Genomic DNA, 21,658 nt, shown 5'->3' with positions numbered 1-21,658 from the left:
GTCAGTAGATGGCGTCTGATACTTCTCCTATTAAAGACAATTGGAGTTTTGCCATTAAGCCAGATGACGGCATGACCCGACCAATAGGTTCTCACAAGAACCTATAAAAGAGAAAAGAGCATGGCACCCGAACCAGCAATTTGTAATATTTTATTGTGAGAGGGCCAAATCACAAAATCCTTGGCCCAGTTCTTTGGCGATCCAAATGCTTACAATAGTCACTAAAAACATTTTCCAAAAGTATGGGCTGTAGAGTGCCTCTGCAAACAGAAAGATGTAAGTTCTATGCTTTCAAATAAGCTACTTGCATCTGCAGTGAGTGTTTTTCTGGGAAGGGGATTCAGCAGGTACCCATACAGTTCTGTGGAAAGCAAAAATTGAAACTTTTCATTTTGCTGGCATATGTTTTCTTAATTCATCTGGATAGTTACTTAATCAATAGTTCCAAAAGATGGCAGAAGAAATGTTAACTCTTCAGGTAAATATAATCTGATTACTATTTACAGAGAAAATTTCTGCTAAAGAGATCAAACCCCTATAATAAATGTTCTTCTCTAGTTTAGACTTAAATGCTGCATTATAGCTTTTAATTTTATAAAAAACATGCGTAGTATTTGCTGCACACAGATTATTCCCCTATGCTTGGCAATTTGTTTGTTCTAATGTGTAGACAGGATTTTACAAATAATAGTAATAATAATAAAAGCAAATTTTAATAGATTGAATTGGTGGTTCCTAAGGATAATGACCTGCCACTAGATTAGAAGGAATTGAGATTGCCATAGTTGAGATGGGAAAAGGACAAAATCTATGTCCTGCTTGAAAGAAGAGTTTATCATGTAGTATGTAGTTCATTCTTTGTACTTTTGCCTTATTAGACAGGCACTGCAAGTAATTCTCTAAGAAAGACAGGCACAGTCCCACAGTTGGTTCTAACTTCGCAGCCAAAATGTAAAGCATGTGCACTTTTCTTTTATGCTTCATTTAATATGACAAAAATATGTGGATTGCATACAGACACTTAGGCATAAGTAACTGCTTAATCCACTTGCCAATAAGATACAAATGGTTATCATGCTAAAAATATGCTTACAGAGGAATTAGCAGTGGGTTAGCAGACTAATTCCAACACTGCATACGAAATAGCTTGTTGCTACAGTATATCACTGCACACATTCAAGCACCTTTGACATACTGCTACTAAATCCCCAGACAGGATTCTTAACATTGTTGGGAAAGAGCAAGCAACCAATAGAAAGGTCCCAAATGAATAAAATAATAAATAAATAAATAATATGTATCTACACTCAGTTAATTAATATTGGATCCAGTTGCAAGTTTACTTTCATGTAAACATCTTGGGCACATTTTGAAGCTGACCTCTGGGTATGGGAGTCAGAAGAAATAGCATGTTCACTTTACAGTCTGGAGAAGACTGACAAAACTGAAAGGATCATGTAACAGTTATACACATGCTAGTGTCTGTCAAAATCTCTTCTGCAGGCAACATCAAGCTTTTCTATTAGCCTTTTAAATTAACTTTTAAGAGCAGTGGCATGGCTTTGATTTTAGATAATGCAAATGACAACACAAAGTTTTTGCTATAAAAGGAGAAATCCACAGGATTTGCTTAGACATGTGCAAGCAACTTGCTTTTTTTGTTAATATTCTACAGATTGCCTCTGAATATACATTAGAAGACCAGCGGAATTCAGACCTTTTTGGAGACGTAAGTATTTTTAGTTGGACAAAGTCATGAGTTAAATTCAAAGTGGAATTCTACTAAGCAAAGTTATTCAACACAGTTAAGGCATTGGTATACTTCTGGCTCATCACCAGGAGCATTGTATTACCCTGAAAAAATATATAAAGCAAGAACAGAAACATCATTTAAAAGAAAAAGAGAGAGGGAAATTTAGAAAACTGCAGAAAAAAACTCTAAACATTGTTTTTCTAATGCAGCCTAAATTCTGAAATTATGTTTAAAGTTAAAAAAGATACCCGCAGGCAGTGCAAATGATTAGATGGGACATACTTACTTGCGTGCCTCGCCCTGTGCTTGAGAGGTCTGTGATCCCTTTCCGAGTGCTGGTCGTCTTCTCCCTGCTCCGTGCCTTCTGATGAGATTGCAAAGGAGAGAAGGGAAGGAGGTGCTTCCGACTGCCCTCCTTCCACTTGAGAATCAACACACCCCCTTTCAGCTAGAGACCTGGGTGCTTCCTTCTCCCTGTCCGAACAGTCTAGGATCACCTCCACCCTGGGGAGAGATGGAGCTGCACCTTGGATCCTCTTGACCTCTTTGCCATTAGAAAACTGGACTACTTTGCTTGACCACTGGATGTTGCCCTCTTTCTCTCCCAGGGGAATTGCAATTACAGGGCTAGTCCCAACTTCTTGTACACTGGGTGCTCTTCCTGAAGGGGTGCATTTTTCTGCCCCTAAGAGAGTCACAGCAGGAGGATTGGTGCCCTTGTGTGCATCATTTGAGAGGGACAACTGCAGCTCAACCATAGTACCTGGCCTTCTTTCTTCTGTCTTCCCTCTGAAAGCAGCTTCATCTGTCACGAGCACTTTGGAGGTGCCTATCACTTTAGGAGTAATTCTGTGGCTTTGTGTGGTCTCTTGTTTCGTTTCAGAAAAGTGTTTGTTGCTTTCTCCTGCTCCCTGGTGAGTCTCACTGTATATCTCTGTGATGCATAAATCTCCACGGGGTATCTCTTTCGCTGTGTTAATTTGCAGTGTAGTACTCTGCCTGTAGTCCTCATTTTTTATATTGTCGTGTTTTCCATTTTCTCTTTCACTGCTCAAGGTTTCATTTATTCCATTGGAGGATCTGCACATACATAAACAAGTAATTCAAGAAATTAAGCTGCTGTAAACACAGCAATTGTAAGTACAGTTACAAAAGCAATTTCTGTATAGCATTTTTTCCCCCTGTATGAATTGTGGTACCTGCTAGCAGGTCCATTTAAGTAGAAAAATTTTCCTAGAATGTAAAGGTCTTGAACTGAAGCATCTTTGTATCTTTCAGAATTCTTCAACTTAACAGTTCAGTAACAGGGAAATTACACTACTGCGGTAGAACGATGATCCTACTACCATCCTTCTGCAATGTTGAATTATATCATTCCTAACATCAGTATGCTTTCACAGACACATTTCTGTTACAGTGTTTCTAAACAAATGCTGCTGAGACTTCTGGAACAATACTTCTTCATATTTCACATGTGCATGAGAAAATTAACTGTGCATGACATCAGAAGAGTGGTTAATTTTTGGCTCTGTGGCTACTACTACAACTGTTTTAGGCACCATCCTCACATATAGCTCCTGTCCCAAAAAGTTTACTCTCTAAGAAGGGGGTAAGTACTGGATGAGGATCAGGTGGAGGGGAATGAATACTTGAAATACATTCAGGGAATTCCTGCGAGGAATATATCATGGAATAATTAAAACATTCTGGGCTTATTCCAGTGATGCACTGAAAAAGGGTAGTGAACCCATACAATATTTCCTAGTTATTAAAAAATATATATTTCTAACTGGCAAACGTTACTTTGACTTCCTGAAGCCTATTATATACCTCAGTGTAGCTCCCTTTTTTAAACTTCATTCCCCTGGCCCAGTTAGGACTCCTACTGTACTCTCTAGCTTCTTTCAGTACTCTGGGCCATACTGACTACTATTAATTCAAGAAGAAACCTTTTCTGTACAGCAAGACTGCAGCATGTTATTAAGGCTTTCTGTTGACTAGAAGGTAGGAAAGCACTTTTTTCAAACGAGGGAAGCAGTAGGTACCCTCAGTAAAATATTAATATCAAGTATTGTGGAGATTTCTGAAATCAAAAGTGGGTCTCAGGTATTCGGAAACTTTGGAACCCCATACAAAGAAAGGCTGGAAGAAGCAACAGAAGAAATAAATCTGTCAGTGCACTGAAGAAGCTTTAATATCACTTGGTTTTCTAGCCATGCAGCATACTGTTTGTAGCAGTCTGGGTCTGCCTCAAATAGCACAAGATGTGTAACATCCATTAAACCACATATGGAGCTACATAAAGGTCAGACAGATTTTAATTTAGGGAGCTCCTTGTGAGTGCTGCTGGATTCCATCGTATTACGCTATTTGGATGATCAATTGTACTGCTCTTAAGTACAGATATATTACAGAAATCTGTAAACATTTCCTTGTAAGATATGAGACTGGGGACTGGGCCAGCTAATGTTAGCCTTTATTGGTAGCTGAGTGATTGTGTGTATGTGTGAGAGAAAGATTTTCACCTTAAAAGGTGCTTGCTACTTATGGATATACTTCTACTCTATATAGACATAAATGTGTATCCATGTGTCAGGAGGCATAATACTGAATCTGATCTCTATTTTGTCATTTAAGATTCTGCTTTGTCAAATTATTATTTTTGTTTCAGGTCTTTCCAGCTCACTGCAGGAGCAACACCCCTGGTGTAATTCCAGGAAGGAAGCAGAACTCATGGAGTCAGCACGGCAGGGTTTGTCTCAGAGTCATGTTTTACTCCCTACATGGTGCATTTAATTTTGGTATGCACTGAGCATACTCCCTGCTTCCCCCTAGAAATTTTCTTTCTAGACTCAGCAGTAGCCCAAGAATTGCTAATACTGATGTGAAAAGGGCAGGCTAGTGTTTCTGTTTCTGTCCCCACTCTCGATGTTTCCCTGATGCATCTGTTCAGCATTTGTCGGGAAGGTCAGCAAGATGCTCCCCCACATGGCATCTGGAGAGTGCCTGCCCTGCAGGGTGTTTCTTTCCTCTAATCCTGTAAACCAAAGGTTTTGTGGGCACTGCTGGTCAGTCACTGACTGTGGTTTACAGGGTACTGGGAGAACCTTTTGTAGACATCAAAGGCCAAGTAGCATTTTAAAAACTACTTTAAAAGCCTAATTTTCCTCCCAGTAAGCTTAGTAAGAGCAGAATTAGGCCAACAATGGTTGCCTATGAAAATCTCATCCTTCATGCAAATAGTTTAGGAACAGTCAGAAGCTTCCCAAGGAGAAATACTCTTCCCTGCCAGCAAAAGATGCTTGGATGTAAAGATCACCATTGGAACACCACTTTAATTAGGCATTTTTCTTTCCTCATGATTTTCAGCATTTTCTTGAGATGGCTGCTAACAAGTGGCTACTCAGGAAAGGAAGGATTTGCTTCTCATTGCTCTCGGAGGATGCTAAGACACTTCCTGAAAAACCCTTCTGGTGGTAGTGCTGAGAGGGCTACTATCCACAAAGGAGGTGGCAGGGGAAGAGAAGTGTTTTAGTTTATTCTCCCATACCCTGGAGGATACTGACAATAGGGGCTGGGAATTGGGGAAGATGAGCTGATGAGAAGAAATTCAAAGATTCTCATGGTGAATTCCTTTAGAACATTTTAGTCACTTTCAGGGTGTTGAGCAACTGCAATTTCCTTGAAATTTCTAACAGACACAGTTTCATTCCATGAAACACTGAATTATGTGGTCTAAGCACTCTGTTTTGGTTCTGATTTTCAGGACGTGTCTTGCCGTTCACCATACATTCAAGCAGGGGCAATGGAGTGAATGGAAGATGTGCTGTCACTTTCAGCTAGTGTATTGTGGCCTTCAGACCAACTGAAATATCAGTTATAGAGCAGCAACAGGCAGGAGTCAACGCATATGGAGCTATTTCTATGGCTGCAAAGAAGACAGCTGGTCAGCCACAAATATCATCTTTACAAGTGCAGTTCCAGTAGTCATGTTATGAATTAAAAACATAAGAATGCAGATATCACATGAGGAGCACTCAAATGGTACACTGCTGAACCAGAAACAAGAGCTATGCACTGTGGAGAAGGTAAGCTGTAATCCTCACCTATCACTGTTCCCCTGATCTCATCACATTGATCCATTTCTTAGCCCAAGACAACATACACAGACAGGTCATGCAAAATGTCTGTTATAAATAAAATGAATACTCCTTGAGAGCAACTTGTTTTGAAGGTAGATTGTAACTTTGAACTACTAGACACTGTAGGAAAGTTCCTTTGCGCAGGTTGCAGAAACCACAGAGGAATTTCACATGCTGTTTAGACATCCCTGGTAACCAGAGACAAGTGCCTTTTTTGCACCAGAGTCCTTTCAGCCTTTCCAGTGACACTCCTCTGTTAGCTGTTGTGATGAATCCTGACCCCTTCTGTCCTCCCAGTCCTGCCTGGGGAAGAGCAAATCCAGGGAACAGCAGTAGCTTGTGGGGAGGAGCCATAATTCCTGACAAGGAGTGTGGAAGTCTCAGGTCTTTTCTTCCTGTTCTTACCCACGGTGAAGGCAATTCAGAGTTCATCTTGTCTGAATTCACAAAGTCTGGGGAGAATGTGCTTACTGTAGGTGGTTCTGAACTCAAGATTGCATGCATTACACTGATGACAATTACAGAACAGTCATTAGAATAGACTGATGTGCAGTGAGCAGTAATGCTGGCTTGCTTGCAAATTTACATGAAGGTTCTCTACTCTACGAAGCTTGAAGCATTTTCAATGAAAGCTGAAATTCACTATCACTGTTTTATAAATGGAGAAGCTGAGATCCAGAGAGCTGTGACTTGCCCCACCTCATCTAGCGAAGTGCTAACAGCTACAGAAATAGAATTCATGATTTCCAGACCCTCTCCCCCTCCTGACATATTCTGCCCCCCAAGAAGACCATTTGCCATGTCATCATCAAGGCATATCTGTCTAACACACTTTCTCCGTCTGCAAAGCTTTTGCTTTTTGTAAGCCTCACTTCCATATCTGTGGGGAATAACAACACTTCACTACTTCAAAGGGGTGGAAAGAATAATTGAAGTCAAGACTCTGCAGTATGCAGATATGGTCGTGGACACCTTGTAAGTATTAAGAATACCTAATAAGAAATAAAATCGTTACATTTGGAGACTGTACTCTTAATTCTGTGCCTGAACTGTGCTGTTCAAATTATATACAATAATTCCTTCAGATCAAATAGTCTGTCTTTCCTCCCTTTTCCATACAGACAAGCAGAGTTACAGACATTAATAAGAGGACTATCAGAAGCTCACAGTATAAGTCTGCAAAATAAGTGCATTCAAAACCAGCATTTTCTATGTGGTTCACTGAACAGAATTGCACCAAAGCATTCTGAGCATTCCTGTACCTCTTGATAAGCATCTGCAGGACGTCAGTCAAGCTTTCCATCAGAACAATAACTTCAGCATAGGTTAAGTCTCCACAAGGCTTGCCATTGATAGACACCACCTCATCTCCCTCACACAGTCCAGCCTTAGCTGCTTTGCTCTTGCTGCGAACCTGCAATGAGTCAAAAACAAATTCCAAATTGCACAATTAGTGTTCATTTGAAAACAGCAGCAACCATGTCCTCAACTTACTTTTGTCTGTACAAAAGAAAAAGGATCAGTAATATTGATCATAAACAAATTTCTAGTAACACAAATGAATAACTTGTCCCAGCTGAGGTTAATACTGTTCTGGCCAGTAATAACAAATACAAAAACTGCTGGTTTACTGAGCTTGTGAGCTAGATGTCAAACAGGCTGGAAATTTTTTTCAAAAAGGGAGACATAGAAGTTGGGGACAACAATCAATTCATCAGAGTTTAGCAGAAATGCAAAAAATCTCATTAGTTTCTCCCAAAATGAAAGACTACTAGAGCTGAATTCTATGCCAAGATTTTAAAAGAGTGTGTAACTTCAGGCTCCTCTGGGCAGAATGTCAGTATCTACATGCTGTTAGAGCTGTAGGTATACAGACTGCTGGTATACTGGACACTTTTCCTTAGATGCCCAATGGTAGGTTTAGTTGCCAAACTATAAACATCTGAGTCACTGGAGATCCTAAATCCATGTTTAGTCATCTGAGTAAGTGCCCTGATTTATTAAAGTTAAGACACGCCTGTTATGGTTTAACCTTCCCTGTTAAGTACTCATTCAAAAATCTTATGCAGCTCGGTTTTTGCTGTTTCACTTCTTTTTCTACTGGCAGCGTGTTATAACTTATCACAGTCTTTGTATAACAAAACCTAGACAGCTTTAACACCACTCAAGGTATGCCATACAGTTGACTGCTATTTTTAAAGTACATATTTGGCAAACAGTATGTTATATTAACCAGGATGCTTGCAGGAGTCTATTTTAGAATGACACATACACATAAAAGGGCTGTCCTTGGGTTCTTTGCTCTCAGTCTTCTACCTGGTGCTGCAAGTCCTTTGGCCTTATACGATATTCACTTGGTGGGTTGATACATTACCGTTACTAATTCTCGTAGCATTTTCTTGAAAATTTTTAAAGAAGTAGTGTGGTTCTACCACACTCACAGCAGCAGAGTCAGTCCCCACTGACTCTCGGAAAGTTACTTCTGATTCACACCAGATTTGAGGGTGCAACTGTCCCACAGACTCATGGAATTGTCCCCAATTATACTATTAGGCCACTGGGCTGGTACCTAAGATGCATTTCTGGAGGCAATTTTGAAAAGTTTCTTGGAGTCAGGATGATATGTGGAATAAAGAGTGAGACTGCATGTTTTTCAGTGGCACGGCCATATATCTTTGTTGTTTCAATTTATACATACCCATATGTCATATTATGGCTTTTTGAGCAGTGAAGAAACAGAAGCCTGGTGCATACAGAAGCCAGTTTCTACCTTGCAGAGTTAACATTTACAAATATGGAGTGGTATGCAGCTCTGTTTATCTCCCTTTAGGCAAGAGCATAAACATCCTTGTGCTTTGGGAAGAAATGACAGTTTAGACAGTGTTTAGAATGTTTTGCTTCATATATGAGCTAGGATTTGGGTTGAGGGTTTGTTTTTGTTTTTTTAAATAGGAGGGTATGCTATTAAAATTTTACAAGACATCTTAGGCCTGAATGTAAATATTTAATGTAGATGCTAGCAAGAATTCAGAATGACCCTTTTTCAAAAAACATGTGAACAGCAATTATAGCAACATGTGAACTCTGAAATAGCATAATGTGATACCTAGATTGTGAGAAGACTTGTTTCTGTTTCTTTATTAAGTGTCTGAGAATTTGGGGTCAGTTCTGTCGTAGATTACCATTACAGCTGTCTCAGGAGAGAAACTGTTACCCATTCTGTAACTTCAGTGATTTATGTCAAAAAGCAAAAGTACAAATGTACTATGTTAATATGTCTACGTGAATTGCTAGACAGCTCAACCACTTTCATAATTTTTTAAACAGACTCCTTGGTAGCATTCAAAGAAAATAGACAAGGGCATTGAATTTCCTTTTAAAGTTCTTGAAAGGGCCTCTCAGTTCATTTTGCTGCCTTGTGAATTGTTGAAAGATCACAGTTGTGAGATATTTGGACCTTCATACAAAAACTCAGCCCCTTCTTTGGCTGGTCATGCAGGAAAGAAATTACTGTAAGTCGCTATATTTCACTCTCTGGTAGCATTTCAGTTGATATGCACATTAGAGCAAATTCCCTGTTGGTATTGTATTTCCAGGTTTATCTACATAAATCAAACCTTTAACATGATTTTGCCATTGCAGGATCACACTGCACATGCTGTACATATTAATGGTTCTCCTGACTGTATGTCAGCCTTTTCCCCAGCCTCTCCCAGAGGCACCTGTGCCTCCCAAATTTGAACAATGTCTATATAAAATCACTGCAGTTTTATCCTTTTTCTGTGTGTTTTTCTGTTGGGGAAATAAAAGGGAGGAGAGAGCACTGACAAAAAATGAGCAAGGGCAGGTTGTATAGTAAATTCTAGCAGGTTGCTGCTACGGTAGAAGTATGCCATCATCATTTGTGTTATTTTAGCCTCAGGATATCACCAGGTTATTCAGCAATATGTAGACTGCCTTGCCAGGCAAGCTGTAGTTTTTTCTGGTTTTGTTTATTTGTTTTCACTGGAAACCCACAAAAATGAATTACTCATGTAACCCAAAACTTCTTAGATTTCTGGGGAAAAAAGGAAAAAAAAAAAGAAGGACAACAAAAAAAATCCCAAGAAGATTTGTGGAAAGCAGGATCTTCCTAGTAAAATATGTGTTTAGTGGACAGTTTTCCCTCAAAGGAAGTTTTGGCAGAAAGCCTTTGATGAGCCCACTGGGAAACAGAAGCTGCCTTTGTTAGCAGAAATACAAGTTGGTCACACAGGGGACAGTAAGAAACCTTCATCCAGTTCTTGGGAACTTAAGGCAAGGCATATTTGGTTGTAAAGTGGAAGAGATTCTTCCAAAACTAGTGATTGCTGTTGCCTTTTAGTGCAGCCAAGGTTTCCTCAGTTACTTGTTTCTCCTATCTGCTTTGGGCTGGAGTTTTCTTTAAGAAGGAAAAGCGTTTTTCCCTGTAAAATTTGGGAATGGGATCTCACTACTAGAAAAATATGTTTGTAAAGATTTTCTTAGTTTTTTAATGCTTGCAATACTGGTATAACACACCGAAGCTGAGTCTGTACCATTAGTGCTGAACCTGTCAAGATACCAGCTGCTCCTGGGGCATTTTGAAGGGCTTTAGCCCACTTTCCCCTGGTGCTGCCTGTATTGCTTTTCTGCTCCCCCTCAGTCAGGATTCTTCCTTTTTATTATTCAAGTTATATATCATGCGCTCGTTAGAATGCTTTGGTTTTCTTCCAATTACAGAATGAAATGGCAATGGAAATATTTACTTTGAATTCCAAAAGTTTTAAGGAAATCATCGCACAAGGTGTATTGGCATTGCAGCGGTACTGACCTTAGTCAATGCTGTGCATGCTCTGCCCATAAGGAGTTTTAGATTTCTGAATTTTAACAGTATGAAAGTATTGTATATAAATAGCTGTACACAAAGACTTCAGGTTATTCTGAGCCATTTGTTATACTATTCTCTAATTTCAGGTGTTTAGATCGCTGTGGCTGGAGGGTGTGAAACACAGTGCTTGATTATTTGGACAATTTACCTGAAGTACGTAATTTCTTTTCGTTCCCAGATTACTCCTGTATCCAGAATCTCCCACTATCAGGAGCGCCCCTTGCTGCTTAAAACATCAAGTGCTGAGCAATTCCTCATATCCACAGAGATGTTAATCTTAGGGGAAACTTCCTTTGTGAAGAAGTTAGCCTGGATGCTCGCCGTTATCTGAACACCACGGAGGAGCCAGGACCCTCTGTGAGCAGCGCAGCATGAACCTGCACAAGCAGCAGTAGCCCTCGCCCCTGGGACAGAAGGCCATGGGGGCTGGTGGAAGGCTCCTCAGCCCCTCACCTGGCACCTATTTACAATCAGCTGCTGTAATGAGGGAGTGGGGACTGTCCAGAGGCTCTTCAGGAGGGTCTATAAAGACTTGGGCTGGAGACTGTGAGGGAGTAAGGTTTGGGTGCTGTGATGCACTGGTGAGAGATCACATCCCAAAGACACAGGTATGTGGGGGGAAAAGTGTGGGATAGTAACTTGCTGTTGGTTGGTGGTAGCTGTGGGATGCTGCTGGGGCTGGAATAGTCATAGGTGCCTGCAGCACATGGCAATTTCAGTCAGTTTCTTAACTGGTGGAAGGTGAATAAACTGAGGGATACAGGGTGGCTGTGCTCATGCTTGTGTGGGGCAAAGGAGGGGTTTTGGAGACAAAGCTAATGCTGAGTCCCAAGCCTTCATGCTGTGTATGCTGTAGTGTTTTTGCTTTAAACTAGCTCTAGTCTCATTCTGTCACCTGGAGACTCCTTGCCAGGTAGCAGGTCTGTTCCTTTGATTTGCCCTCTAACAGGTCTGTTAGATCTGTTCCTTTGATTTAATCTGAAAGCAGTTTAGTTTGTACAACCCAAAACTGTTCCATGCTATGAAACAACATAAGGTGAATCAGGATAATAGGGAATCTTGCCTCAGAAAATGTAATCCTGATGATGCTAAAAAGCTAAAGTAGATGCACCTGTTACTTGTTGTGGCTGCACCTGGAGGCACAGACAGCAACTGGGGCTCAGCTTACCAGCTGATGATCTTGGTTGTGTGTCTGGGCCCTATAATAAGCAGATCAGAGAGTTGAGGTATGTTGAACCTGATAACAGGGTCAATGAGTTGTAGTTTAAAGCAAGGCAAATGGACTTGAGGACACTACAGTCCTGGTTCTCCAATTGTGCAACTAAGAAATTATTAGGATATTTCATAGCCTTTTACCAGTAACTTTTAGGAAGGATGACATATATCTTGTTCTGGTGTGCTGCTAGGAGTACACACCTGTATCTGGGACACGTGTCTAAGTGGTGTGCTTCAGATGTAGTGTGACTGAGCAATCAGACTCAGTGATTGCTCAGCCTGACTGAGCAACCAATCTGAGAAAATGAGCAATCTGAGCACAAGTGCAATCTATTTAGCCTAAGTCCTTATCTATTAAAGTAAGACTTTTGTGTGGCTTTAAAAAAAAAAAATATATATATATATATATACGTATACTTGCACAGCAATGTTCCTAATGCAAAGCAAGCTTTCCAAACCATGAGTTATTCTCAGAACTATTTACTGATCCTTTTTCAGTTTGCCAGCAGCTTTTAGACAACAGAACAGAAAATATTGCTGCTGGATGTAGTGGGAATACACTTCGCTTGCTCATACAGAGAGAGTTGTTTCTTTCATTGAGGGGTCACCTCTGGAAGAGCCTATTTAGTTGAATGTCCTATCTAATTCCTGAAGCCTCTTTTGAATGGTGGTATGGCCCTTAAGGCTTGAAGCTGGTTTCGGTGAACTTTATTTACACGTGTAAGTCCTCAGTGTTAATCTTGAGTTTTTGGTGGATGGCTTTGTGTATTCTTATGGTGAAACATGTTGCCCAAAATAGCATGGCTTACAAGGCAAATGGGACTTCTGTAGATCAGTTGTCGGTCTTTGTTATTGTTTACTACTGCAGTTATGTCATCTGCAAACTTTACCAGCAGTGACTTTGTGTTTTCTTTTAGACTGGTGATTAAACATCAGTAAGAAAGGGTGAAGGGTGCTTAACAAGGATATGTCCTTTGACTACTGTTATGCCCCCATTGAATAATGATTTCCAATTTAAGGTTACCTTCTCAGACCCAACAACTAGCCAGCTTTTAAAGCAGTGTTTTTTACTACAGTAGCAAACTGTGCCCTTAGATGTCTTGCCATCATCAATAATGAAGAACTGTGTTTAAGAAATATCTATTAAATAGTCCTTTTAAAATAATGTAATAATTAACCTTAATCTTGGTTTTACAACCCTTATTCTGTATAGTCACTTCAGTCTTGCCATTAACTAATAGAGTAGCTTTATTTAAATGTGTCTTGTGTTGAGGTTTTTTTAAATTTTTCCCACAAAAGTGGTGACCTACTTTCTGTTTAAAGAAAAATAATCAGTCTAGACCTTCCCATTATGCAGAAATTGTGTAACTTTTTTTTTTTTACTCTATAAGCAGGTTCTATCTACCTGCCACTTTACATGACTTTCTGCATGTAACATTAAGATTTTAGTATCTCTCTTCAGGGATTGTCTGGCAGGTTAACTGAGTAATGATTACTGTTCTTTTGTATAAGGAGGTTTCTAGAGGCTTTTTTTTTCTCCCCTGTCCCCAGCTTATGGCATGTGATCCTTATGCTAGTTTGAGGCAGGAAGATGCAACTAGATGGTAAGCACAGTTAAAAATTCTCACTTGGTGTCAATTCATTGTTTCACAGTTATAAGCACAAGTATCAGTTTTGTCTATTTGTGTTGAGAACTGTTTCTGGATACAGAAGTATGTTATGAATGAAATGACTGCTATAAGGGGGTTTTTAGTTTTCCAGAAATACTCATTCTTTTACTGTTGGAAAAAATACAGGTCTGAGCATAGAACAGGATGCCTGGTTTCTTAGATACAACTATTCTACTGTATTGTCAGAGAAATAAAAAGGGGAAAGAAGCAGAGATAATGGGTATCAGTATGTGGGAAAGGGGGAGTGAGGCTAGGAGTGTGGAGACACTACCTCTTCTTTCTTTGTTCATACCAGTATTAAAGCAACAAGTGTTTGATGCACTCTTCATAAGTAATATTTTCCCTAAAAGAAATAACTTAGAATTCTAACATTTGATACCCTGAATACAGATCTGATGTTTCTGAATCTAAAACTTTTTGATATAGTCGGATATCTCAAGTTTAACAGAAGGTAAAATTAAGTTAAAAATCCAAGTTAAATGGACTGTGTACCAGAAATAACAAGGAATTCAACTGACTTGAGTATGACCTAGTCTTGGTTGTAAAAGAGGTGGTGATTCAAAGTGATCCAAAAGACAGGGGCAGTGATGAAGTGATCCAAAATCTAAGCAATTAAAGTTGTATTCTGCTTGCTGACAAAATGGCAAGTAGTAAGTACTACATGTGGAAGTACACAAAGTGTATGTGGAACTTGGCTTTGCCACTTAACTAAGTACAGCATAGTATTGCCGCAGTTAAAGGCCTGCTTGCTAGTTGCTGCAATAAATTTAGCTAGCTAATATGTTTCTCTTAACTATGTTTAAGGCCAGCATAAATAACAATATAATCAATACTTAGTTTAATTTTATCAGGCATTAGCTCATACTTTCCAGAAATTACTTTTCTCAAGTTACTTGATTAGCTAGGTGTTAGTCATGAAGTTCAGGATCAGGGATAAAAGATCAGTGTTTCCTGTAGACAGTATTTAAAAAAACAAACAAAAAAAGGCACTTCATCTCTTTTATAATAAAACCCTACAGAAAATGCAGTGGCTAGTAAATGTATTTAAAAGTTATCTGTCACTCTAAAATTAACAATGTACAATGCTTTATTATGAGCAGGAAGTAGAAGCATTGAGTGGCACAATTTTTAATGTATTAGTGGTTTTAGTTGTATGAAATCAGGGAATTAAAATGAAGTTACAAATTAACTGAATTCAGGCACAGTTTATAAATTAGGGGTCTAGGGCCTTGTTTTACAATGTTTATGCATGCAGGAGTCCTTTAGACAAAAAAGTAATCTTCAGTTAGTAACCTTTTTTTTAGATGTAAATGTCTGCACAGTAAGCTAACACTACTCCATAATGTGTTTGGGTTTTTTAGGGATCTCTGGAGACCTTTAAATAGCTCAGAGACTTCAGGCTAGTAAACACAGACCTTGCTAAGTCAAAATCCTGGGTCTCACTCACAACCGAGTGCAAACAAGCATTTGCCAGTGCTCCTCAGTCCAAAGCACCAGTCCTTCCACCGACAGTGTTCTGAACCTTCCCAGGCAGGTGGTGGTACATGTGTGAGGTAATCCATAGTCACATAATCAACAGAGGTGACACAGTGACAAACTTGCATGCCTTCTTTTTGTTTTTTTAAACTCAGGTTTACAATGAGAATGGTCAAATGTATTTCCATCTTAACACTTTCTTCCCCATCCCAAGCTTTGCCATCACAAATTATAGTATGGGCTGTATAAACGCAAGTCTTAAGAAAAAAGGTGACCTGTTTCTACTTTGCATGGATTACATATAGATATTGGTACCCATCCAAGGATTCAGATGTGAATTCTCTGTTCTCTGGCTATGTAGCCATCTATTAAAAAATATAGTCAGTGACACAAGCCTTTTTGTGACCTTTCCAATTTATAAGGATCTGGTCTTTGCTGTCCGTCTCTAAACTTGCCACTATTTAAAATTATGTTTATAGTTTTAAATGTCTATGTTTTTTCAGCCCTATCTGAAATAAAACTGTCAGTTTCCAGCTTTAAATCAGCACCTCTGGAAACAAAGATACAGCCTATCAGTCAGCCTGTAGATCCTGTTTCATACAAGGAATCAAGTCCTTTGATGGAATAACTCTATTTAAGATGCTTTGACTTGCATCGTGGTGTGGAAGCTAAGTCATGACTGCAGCTTGTAGGCTGTATGCTTAAAATAGTGAGGGAATCTGAAAGAAAAAAGGCAACTCCCCCTGCCCCAACCTACTAAAACTATAATAAAGTTAGGCTGCTTGTCTTACTGGTTGATAAATCTAGGCTTGTTGAAGTTAGCATGTACTTGTGTGTTATTAATGTCTATATGAACATGCCATTCTGCTCTTGAACTCGCTCTGTGTTTTCAAGCACATGGAATTGGTACCCATACAACAGTTCATTATGCATTAAATCTGTCTATATAACAGATAGCTTTCTGTTACATGGTTAACATGCAACTCCTATTCTAACTCCAGAATAACAATGCTGAAAAATTCTTCACAGCTATTACCTTGCCAGCTCTTCAATGTACTTTGAGCAATGTTTCAAACACTATAACTAAATTTGTCTAAAATTCATCCCTTTAATACTGTGTTTGTGAAGGTCGCTGGTGACGTGGATATTGGAGATCATGACATGCTTCAGATAGACAGCTGGGAAAATCTAAGGTCAAAGTAGACCTTAGACCAAAGTAGAAAAAATTTGTTTTCCTGGTCCACATGTCAGGGTAACAAAACAGGGCAAGCTGCAGTTGGTTATCAGACCTTGTGACTGCCCATATATGAGGAAAACCAAATGACCTTTGTATTCTTAGTTTCCTCTTTAAATATGTATATAAAGAGAAAGTAGTTGTCAGTAGATAGAAAGATAGAGATGAGCAGACAGGAAAGAGTCATCAGATCTTTGGAAAGGGAATTTGAGCCACTCGCTGATTTAACTGAGTAACAGCAGCATAGCTTAGGAGTTCTTTAAGAGGTTTTCAAAACCATATGATTAGGAAATGTTCTTGCCTAGAACTCTAGCCTGGGCTTTATGTCCACATAAATTCATTGGAAATACCAGGTTCTGGTCTAAATCAAAGGCATGGCATTTTTGGCAGGCCAGAGCTCAAGCTTAGGGATTAAATTTTAAGCAAGCTGGGTTATATACTATTGAGATTACAGCATCGTAGACTGGAGTTTGAGTGGGATGACTTACCTGTGTAGGAGTATTGTGTATACACACCCTCAAAATCCATGATGGCTGTATACGTTTTACTCCTATAAAGGGCCTCTTTAGAGCTGGTATACCAAATTCTAGTCTGTTTTCCTTAGCCATGCCTATATTTGAGTATGAGTCTGCTGCATGATGTGGCTCAAGCTATTTGCATCTGTGCTGCCCGGAAGTGAGTTTGCACCAAGCTGATACCAGTTCCCATCCTCTCTATACTGAATTTCTCCACCAGACAAGCTAGTTTCCTTTGGACTTAGTTACAGTAAAAGCCACAGTGTAAAGCCTTCAGACAGGGCAAATTCATCAAGAGTGTGAGATTCAACCCCTCCCTAGCTCCTCTGAATGCATGGGCATGCAATAAGGACCCTTCCCCTTAGAGCATGTTAGATGCTAAGGCTGGAGTACTGTGACTGTAGTATAAGTGTAGTAAAATACAGTTTTCTATATCTTACCTTTAAAGTCACTGTGTCCCATCCTTTGGAGAACGTATGTAGAATTTGCACAGTTAGACCATGCAAATATCTATTAATTAATTGGGTTGAACAAAGATGCTTCTAAGCTACCTCCTGAATGCTTTTCCTGAGAGGAAGCTTTGAATAATGAAGTGTCTTTGGAAGGTAAGCACAGAAATATTTCCTGTCACCAAATTCTTCCAAGTAGCAGGTTAATGATATTGGGAATTTGGCAGTTCAGCACACTCTTTTCTGCTTCTGGTCTTAAGGGAAGGCTCTTAGACACATCTACTGTTGTAGAGATGGCTTTCATGTCTGTCTGTAAAGCTACTAGAAAAGTATTATATTACTAAATGGGTTTTAAAATGAGAAAATACAACATTCGAGAGATGAAAGGAGAAATGACTTAACAAAAATATAACTGAACATATTACGTAATGTTCTTTCATGTCTGATACAATACTCGAACTATTGGATTAAATCTGAAAAGTCATTCCAGAAGGTGAAGTAGGATGTTACTCTTTGAGTTCATGGGACTGCTGCCATTGATTATCACCAAGGTCATAATTAGAAAAATTGAACAGTGGTATAGTATTATGGTAGTTTATGGCAAAATATATGATATAGGATGCTAAGATACATAAAGTGAAGGTACTTTTAAACTTTAAAACTCATTGATCCAGTTGCCCAAAAGGTTCTGGCTTTACTTACCAACTCACGGCTAAAGCAGAACTTTAATTGTGGTTTAGTCATGTAAAAGTTCATGGGACATTCTTGCAGAGGGGTGATGGTACCATCTAGTTATTGGTTTACTTTTTGTTTAACTCTGTCTCCAGTCAGTCCTGCTGCACTGTATATGTGAAATTGCACTTCTTGAGCGCACTGGTTCAGTTTAACTGTTGTCTCCTCCTTCCCATAATGTGATAAGAATTACATAACGGTTCAGTTCTCTTCATATTGTATTCAACAAATGCAGTTTGGTACAACTTCTTATACATACTGTTGTGGGAGGGTTAAAGAACATGTTTGACCATTTGTATATTGACGGAGCACTTGTGCCATTTGGAACCAGAGATCAGAGTGATCTCAGTGAAAAGAAAAGCCTGCTCAAATTCCCAAAAGCTTTGCCTAATGTACTAGTGTATCATCTTGCTAGTGGTTGCCTTTCTCTGGCAGAAATCCAAAGTTAGCAGCTGAAGAAGGGATGAGATAATGACCTCTGAAATATTGATCTGGTATGCTGGCGACACAGCAAATTTCTCAATAGTGAGCTTGGGTACAGCACTCAGAGTCTGTTATTCATTTTGTACAACACATCTAGTGTATAGCCTGGCTGTGGATTATCCTTTTTTGGGGTGTACTACTGCACACTTTTAGTTGATGTGTCAAAACTAAAATGTGCTAATTTTCTTGTTTACTAGTGCTGTTGATGAATTGGTGAACACTTGATAAGGAGAGGAATGATGCCGTTGCCTTTCAATAGCGTGGCTGTGCATTGTGTGCTCTATTGCCATTCCCCTTTTCTTCTTGCCCTGCTTGAATAGTGACTGGTTATGTGCTTCCTGGCTTATTTTTATCCTAACCAACTTCGATCTCTCCATGAACATCGTACCCATGTTTTCATTTCTTCTTTCCCACCACCCCCTGTGCAGAGAGATAATTTGAATTGTCAATGCTTTTTAGGGATTGAGAAAATAATGCATCTTTACTGTGTGCTTTAGTATATAGGTAGCATCAAAAGTCTTCTAACTACAGTATAGCTTATAGCCTCGAGAAAAGAATTTCTGTGATGACAAGGTTAAAGGAGAATAAATAGTAAAAATGTCTATATTATCTGCTACTGAACAGTTTGAGGCAACATTGGAAGTACTATAATAGACGGTCCTTGTGGTAATCATATTCACTGCCTAATCTTGGGCTGAACTCTTGTCACTGATACAGTAGTGGAACTGCTATGTACTTGCACTATTAGCATGGTCCTAAGACCATGCACTAGGTGTTTCCAGTAGAAAAAGTGGCACATTTCTTATACCAAAATTGCAATCAAAGGACAGGTAAATGAAAGGTAAAATGCAAAAACTGCTGTTTGAAAGTACTTATCTCCTGGTGGTGCTAAGATAATAGTAGGGTATATGCACACTGTTACAAAGAGAACAGCATTTCTAGCCTAGACTTGTGGCTGCTGGTAGAAAGCAGCAAAGGTATGTGAGAAGTGACTAAAAACATAAGCACTTTCAGACCTGCAATTCAGTTTCTTAAAAGAAAAAAAAGACTGGATTCTTTTTCTGTTCCTCCCCATAAATGAGAGGAAAGGGGGGGAGAAGTGGCTGTGTGGTTCCTCTGTGTTTAACTGTGAGATACATTATATGAGATATATTTTAGTCCATTCCGTTCAGTTTGTATCACATAATGCAGTGCTGTAAAACAAAGATGTATGGGCTAGCTGCAGAACTAGAAATTGGGATAACTGTATGAGGAAGATACTGAACAAGTATGCCTGAACCATGCCAGCAACTGCTGTCCTCTAGGAAGAGGAGTTGCAGGTCCTTAGATGCAAATGGAGGGAAAGAGAGAGTAGGCAGAAACAGAGGGTGGGGTGCTGGAGTCAGGAGACTGTCTTCAGCTCTAAACTACATTCATGTGGCTTTAACTGTAAACTAGAACAAACTGAATACATACTGTTAAGTGGTTTAGGAATAAGCTGTTTTAAATTTCTCAGACAAAATCTGTGATGCCATGGCAAGTCCTTTAGAAAAAGAATGTTACATCAATGTGGTTACAAGTTTCCCTGACAGAGTTAATCTTGTTGGGAGAGAACTCAAATATGCAATCTTCTATAATCATTAATTGCATATTCCTGATTCTTTGCATCACCATACTGACCCTTCCATTAATATAGTCAAAGCTGATATCAGAACATATAATTACTTGTGTTTATCCTTTAAAAACACTGACATGACACTTGATTTTTTTTTTTTGTAGGCCTCTGACACAGAGCGCCATGTTCTGACTTAATGAAAATCAACATTAACTGTCCAGAGGCCTGTTGAGATCGCTTTCCAAACTGCCAGATGTAATTTAGAGAGCAAAAGCTCTTACTGCTTCTGCAGCATCATCATGTGTGAAATGTGCTGATGTGGACACTGTTTTCAGTTACAGGTGGCAGTGTGCAACTGAGGTTCCAGGCTCAGACCAGGATTGGGGAGGAACAGCCCAAACTTGGGCATTTTTGCTGTGATGAGTAAGGATGTCAGCTGGCAAATAAGCACCATTCTTGGAGTGGGTTATGCTGGCAGAGCCCTAGGGCCTAATGTGGGGTTAGTAAGCATGCTTACTATTTGCTGCGTTTCAATGGTGGAAACTATGATAATGGGAGGACATGTGTGTGAATCCAGGCTGTGCTATTTTGGCTAATAGTTTGTATTTTTAAGCTGTGAAATCAGTTAGGATAAAATTTGTTCTGGCTTATTTATCCGTGCTGGAGGTTGGGTGTACCATCCCTCAGTCTTGACTGGAGTTGGGGTTATAGGCTCCAGAGCCAAGGCTACAATTGGCACTAGCACAGTGGTCAATGCTGAGAGGCCAACTTTCTGTCTTTGGTTAAGGCAGAATTTTTGCCAAGTTAAGGACTCGTTTGGTTTGCTCTTCTAACTTGAGGACAGTTTAAGGGTTTCAGTGCTACTCATCGCTTCTAACTCAGCCCTATTCCAGGCAAAGGGACAGGAGAGCAGAGCAGTGTTCAGGCTGAGCGAGCTTGCGTTCAGCCATCACTAAACGGGTCCCAAGTTTAATAGGTGGTTCCTTGCTTTGCCTGGACTGCTCTGGGCTTTTGTGAAGTTTGGAGTTATCCTGAGGTTTGTCTCAGGAGAACTGAGGCAGGCTTGTGAGTTTCTGCTGCAGCTAGTTTTCCTGTACCTCATATCTGTAAAATAAGCTATGCAATCTAGGATTAACTAACTTCTGAGAAGTTGTTTATGAATGAGATTTGAGGCAGGTTTGCAAGTCGCAGCTATGACTGACTACAGAGTCATGTCATACATGAGACTCTGAGCATGCGGAGCCATTAGGCTGAGCCTGATAATTCACCGTTTTCTGCTAGGACAACTTTTGGCTGCCCTTTGGCACAGACCTGAGCAATAGTAGAGGGTGCATCAACCCAGGAACATCATTGGGAGCTTCACACCACTTCTGGCATCTTCCTTGCTGTGGGTCAAAGGTAGCAAGGAAGAGAAGAGAGTCTATTTGAATAAGAAAATAGACTGTATTACCAGCTGGAAAGTTACCCAGAGCTGTGATAAGAACTGTGCTGAGATGTGAAAATCTTT

The 21,658-nt window shown here is 39.6% G+C and overlaps 1 protein-coding gene and 2 long non-coding RNA genes across 5 annotated transcripts in view; 2 read left to right on the top strand and 1 right to left on the bottom strand.

Annotated features, from left to right (window-relative positions):
- The window catches only part of SYNPO2 (synaptopodin 2), a 98,772-nt gene that overhangs the window by 25,797 nt on the left and 51,317 nt on the right, over positions 1–21,658 (bottom strand). The window contains exons 2-3 of one of the 2 annotated variants that reach the window (XM_052814007.1): positions 7,158–7,309; positions 2,040–2,833 (exon numbers count right to left, since the gene is read on the bottom strand). In XM_052814007.1, the coding sequence (XP_052669967.1) occupies positions 2,040–2,833; positions 7,158–7,309 (946 nt within the window). Of the gene's footprint in view, positions 1–2,035; positions 2,834–7,157; positions 7,310–21,658 lie in introns of those variants that run through there. The other variant, XM_052814015.1, reaches the window with a different exon arrangement.
- LOC128154064 (uncharacterized) lies at positions 2,810–5,835 on the top strand. 2 transcript variants are annotated; one of them, XR_008239228.1, is made up of 4 exons: positions 2,810–2,889; positions 3,171–3,362; positions 4,425–4,505; positions 5,520–5,835. It is a non-coding gene; the product is annotated as an uncharacterized LOC128154064 (long non-coding RNA). The 2 variants fall into 2 exon arrangements; XR_008239226.1 differs by lacking the exon at positions 2,810–2,889 and having other exon boundaries at positions 2,982–3,362.
- LOC128154060 (uncharacterized) overlaps positions 10,970–21,658 on the top strand; it is a 62,110-nt gene continuing 51,421 nt past the window's right edge. Inside the window, exons 1-2 of the long non-coding RNA XR_008239225.1 lie at positions 10,970–11,391; positions 13,550–13,602. This is a non-coding gene — a long non-coding RNA (uncharacterized LOC128154060). The remainder of the gene's footprint in view (positions 11,392–13,549; positions 13,603–21,658) is intronic.

Source organism: Harpia harpyja, chromosome 2 (assembly GCF_026419915.1).
Source record: "Harpia harpyja isolate bHarHar1 chromosome 2, bHarHar1 primary haplotype, whole genome shotgun sequence".
Taxonomy (NCBI): domain Eukaryota; kingdom Metazoa; phylum Chordata; class Aves; order Accipitriformes; family Accipitridae; genus Harpia; species Harpia harpyja.
This window is presented reverse-complemented; position numbering and strand designations above follow the sequence as displayed.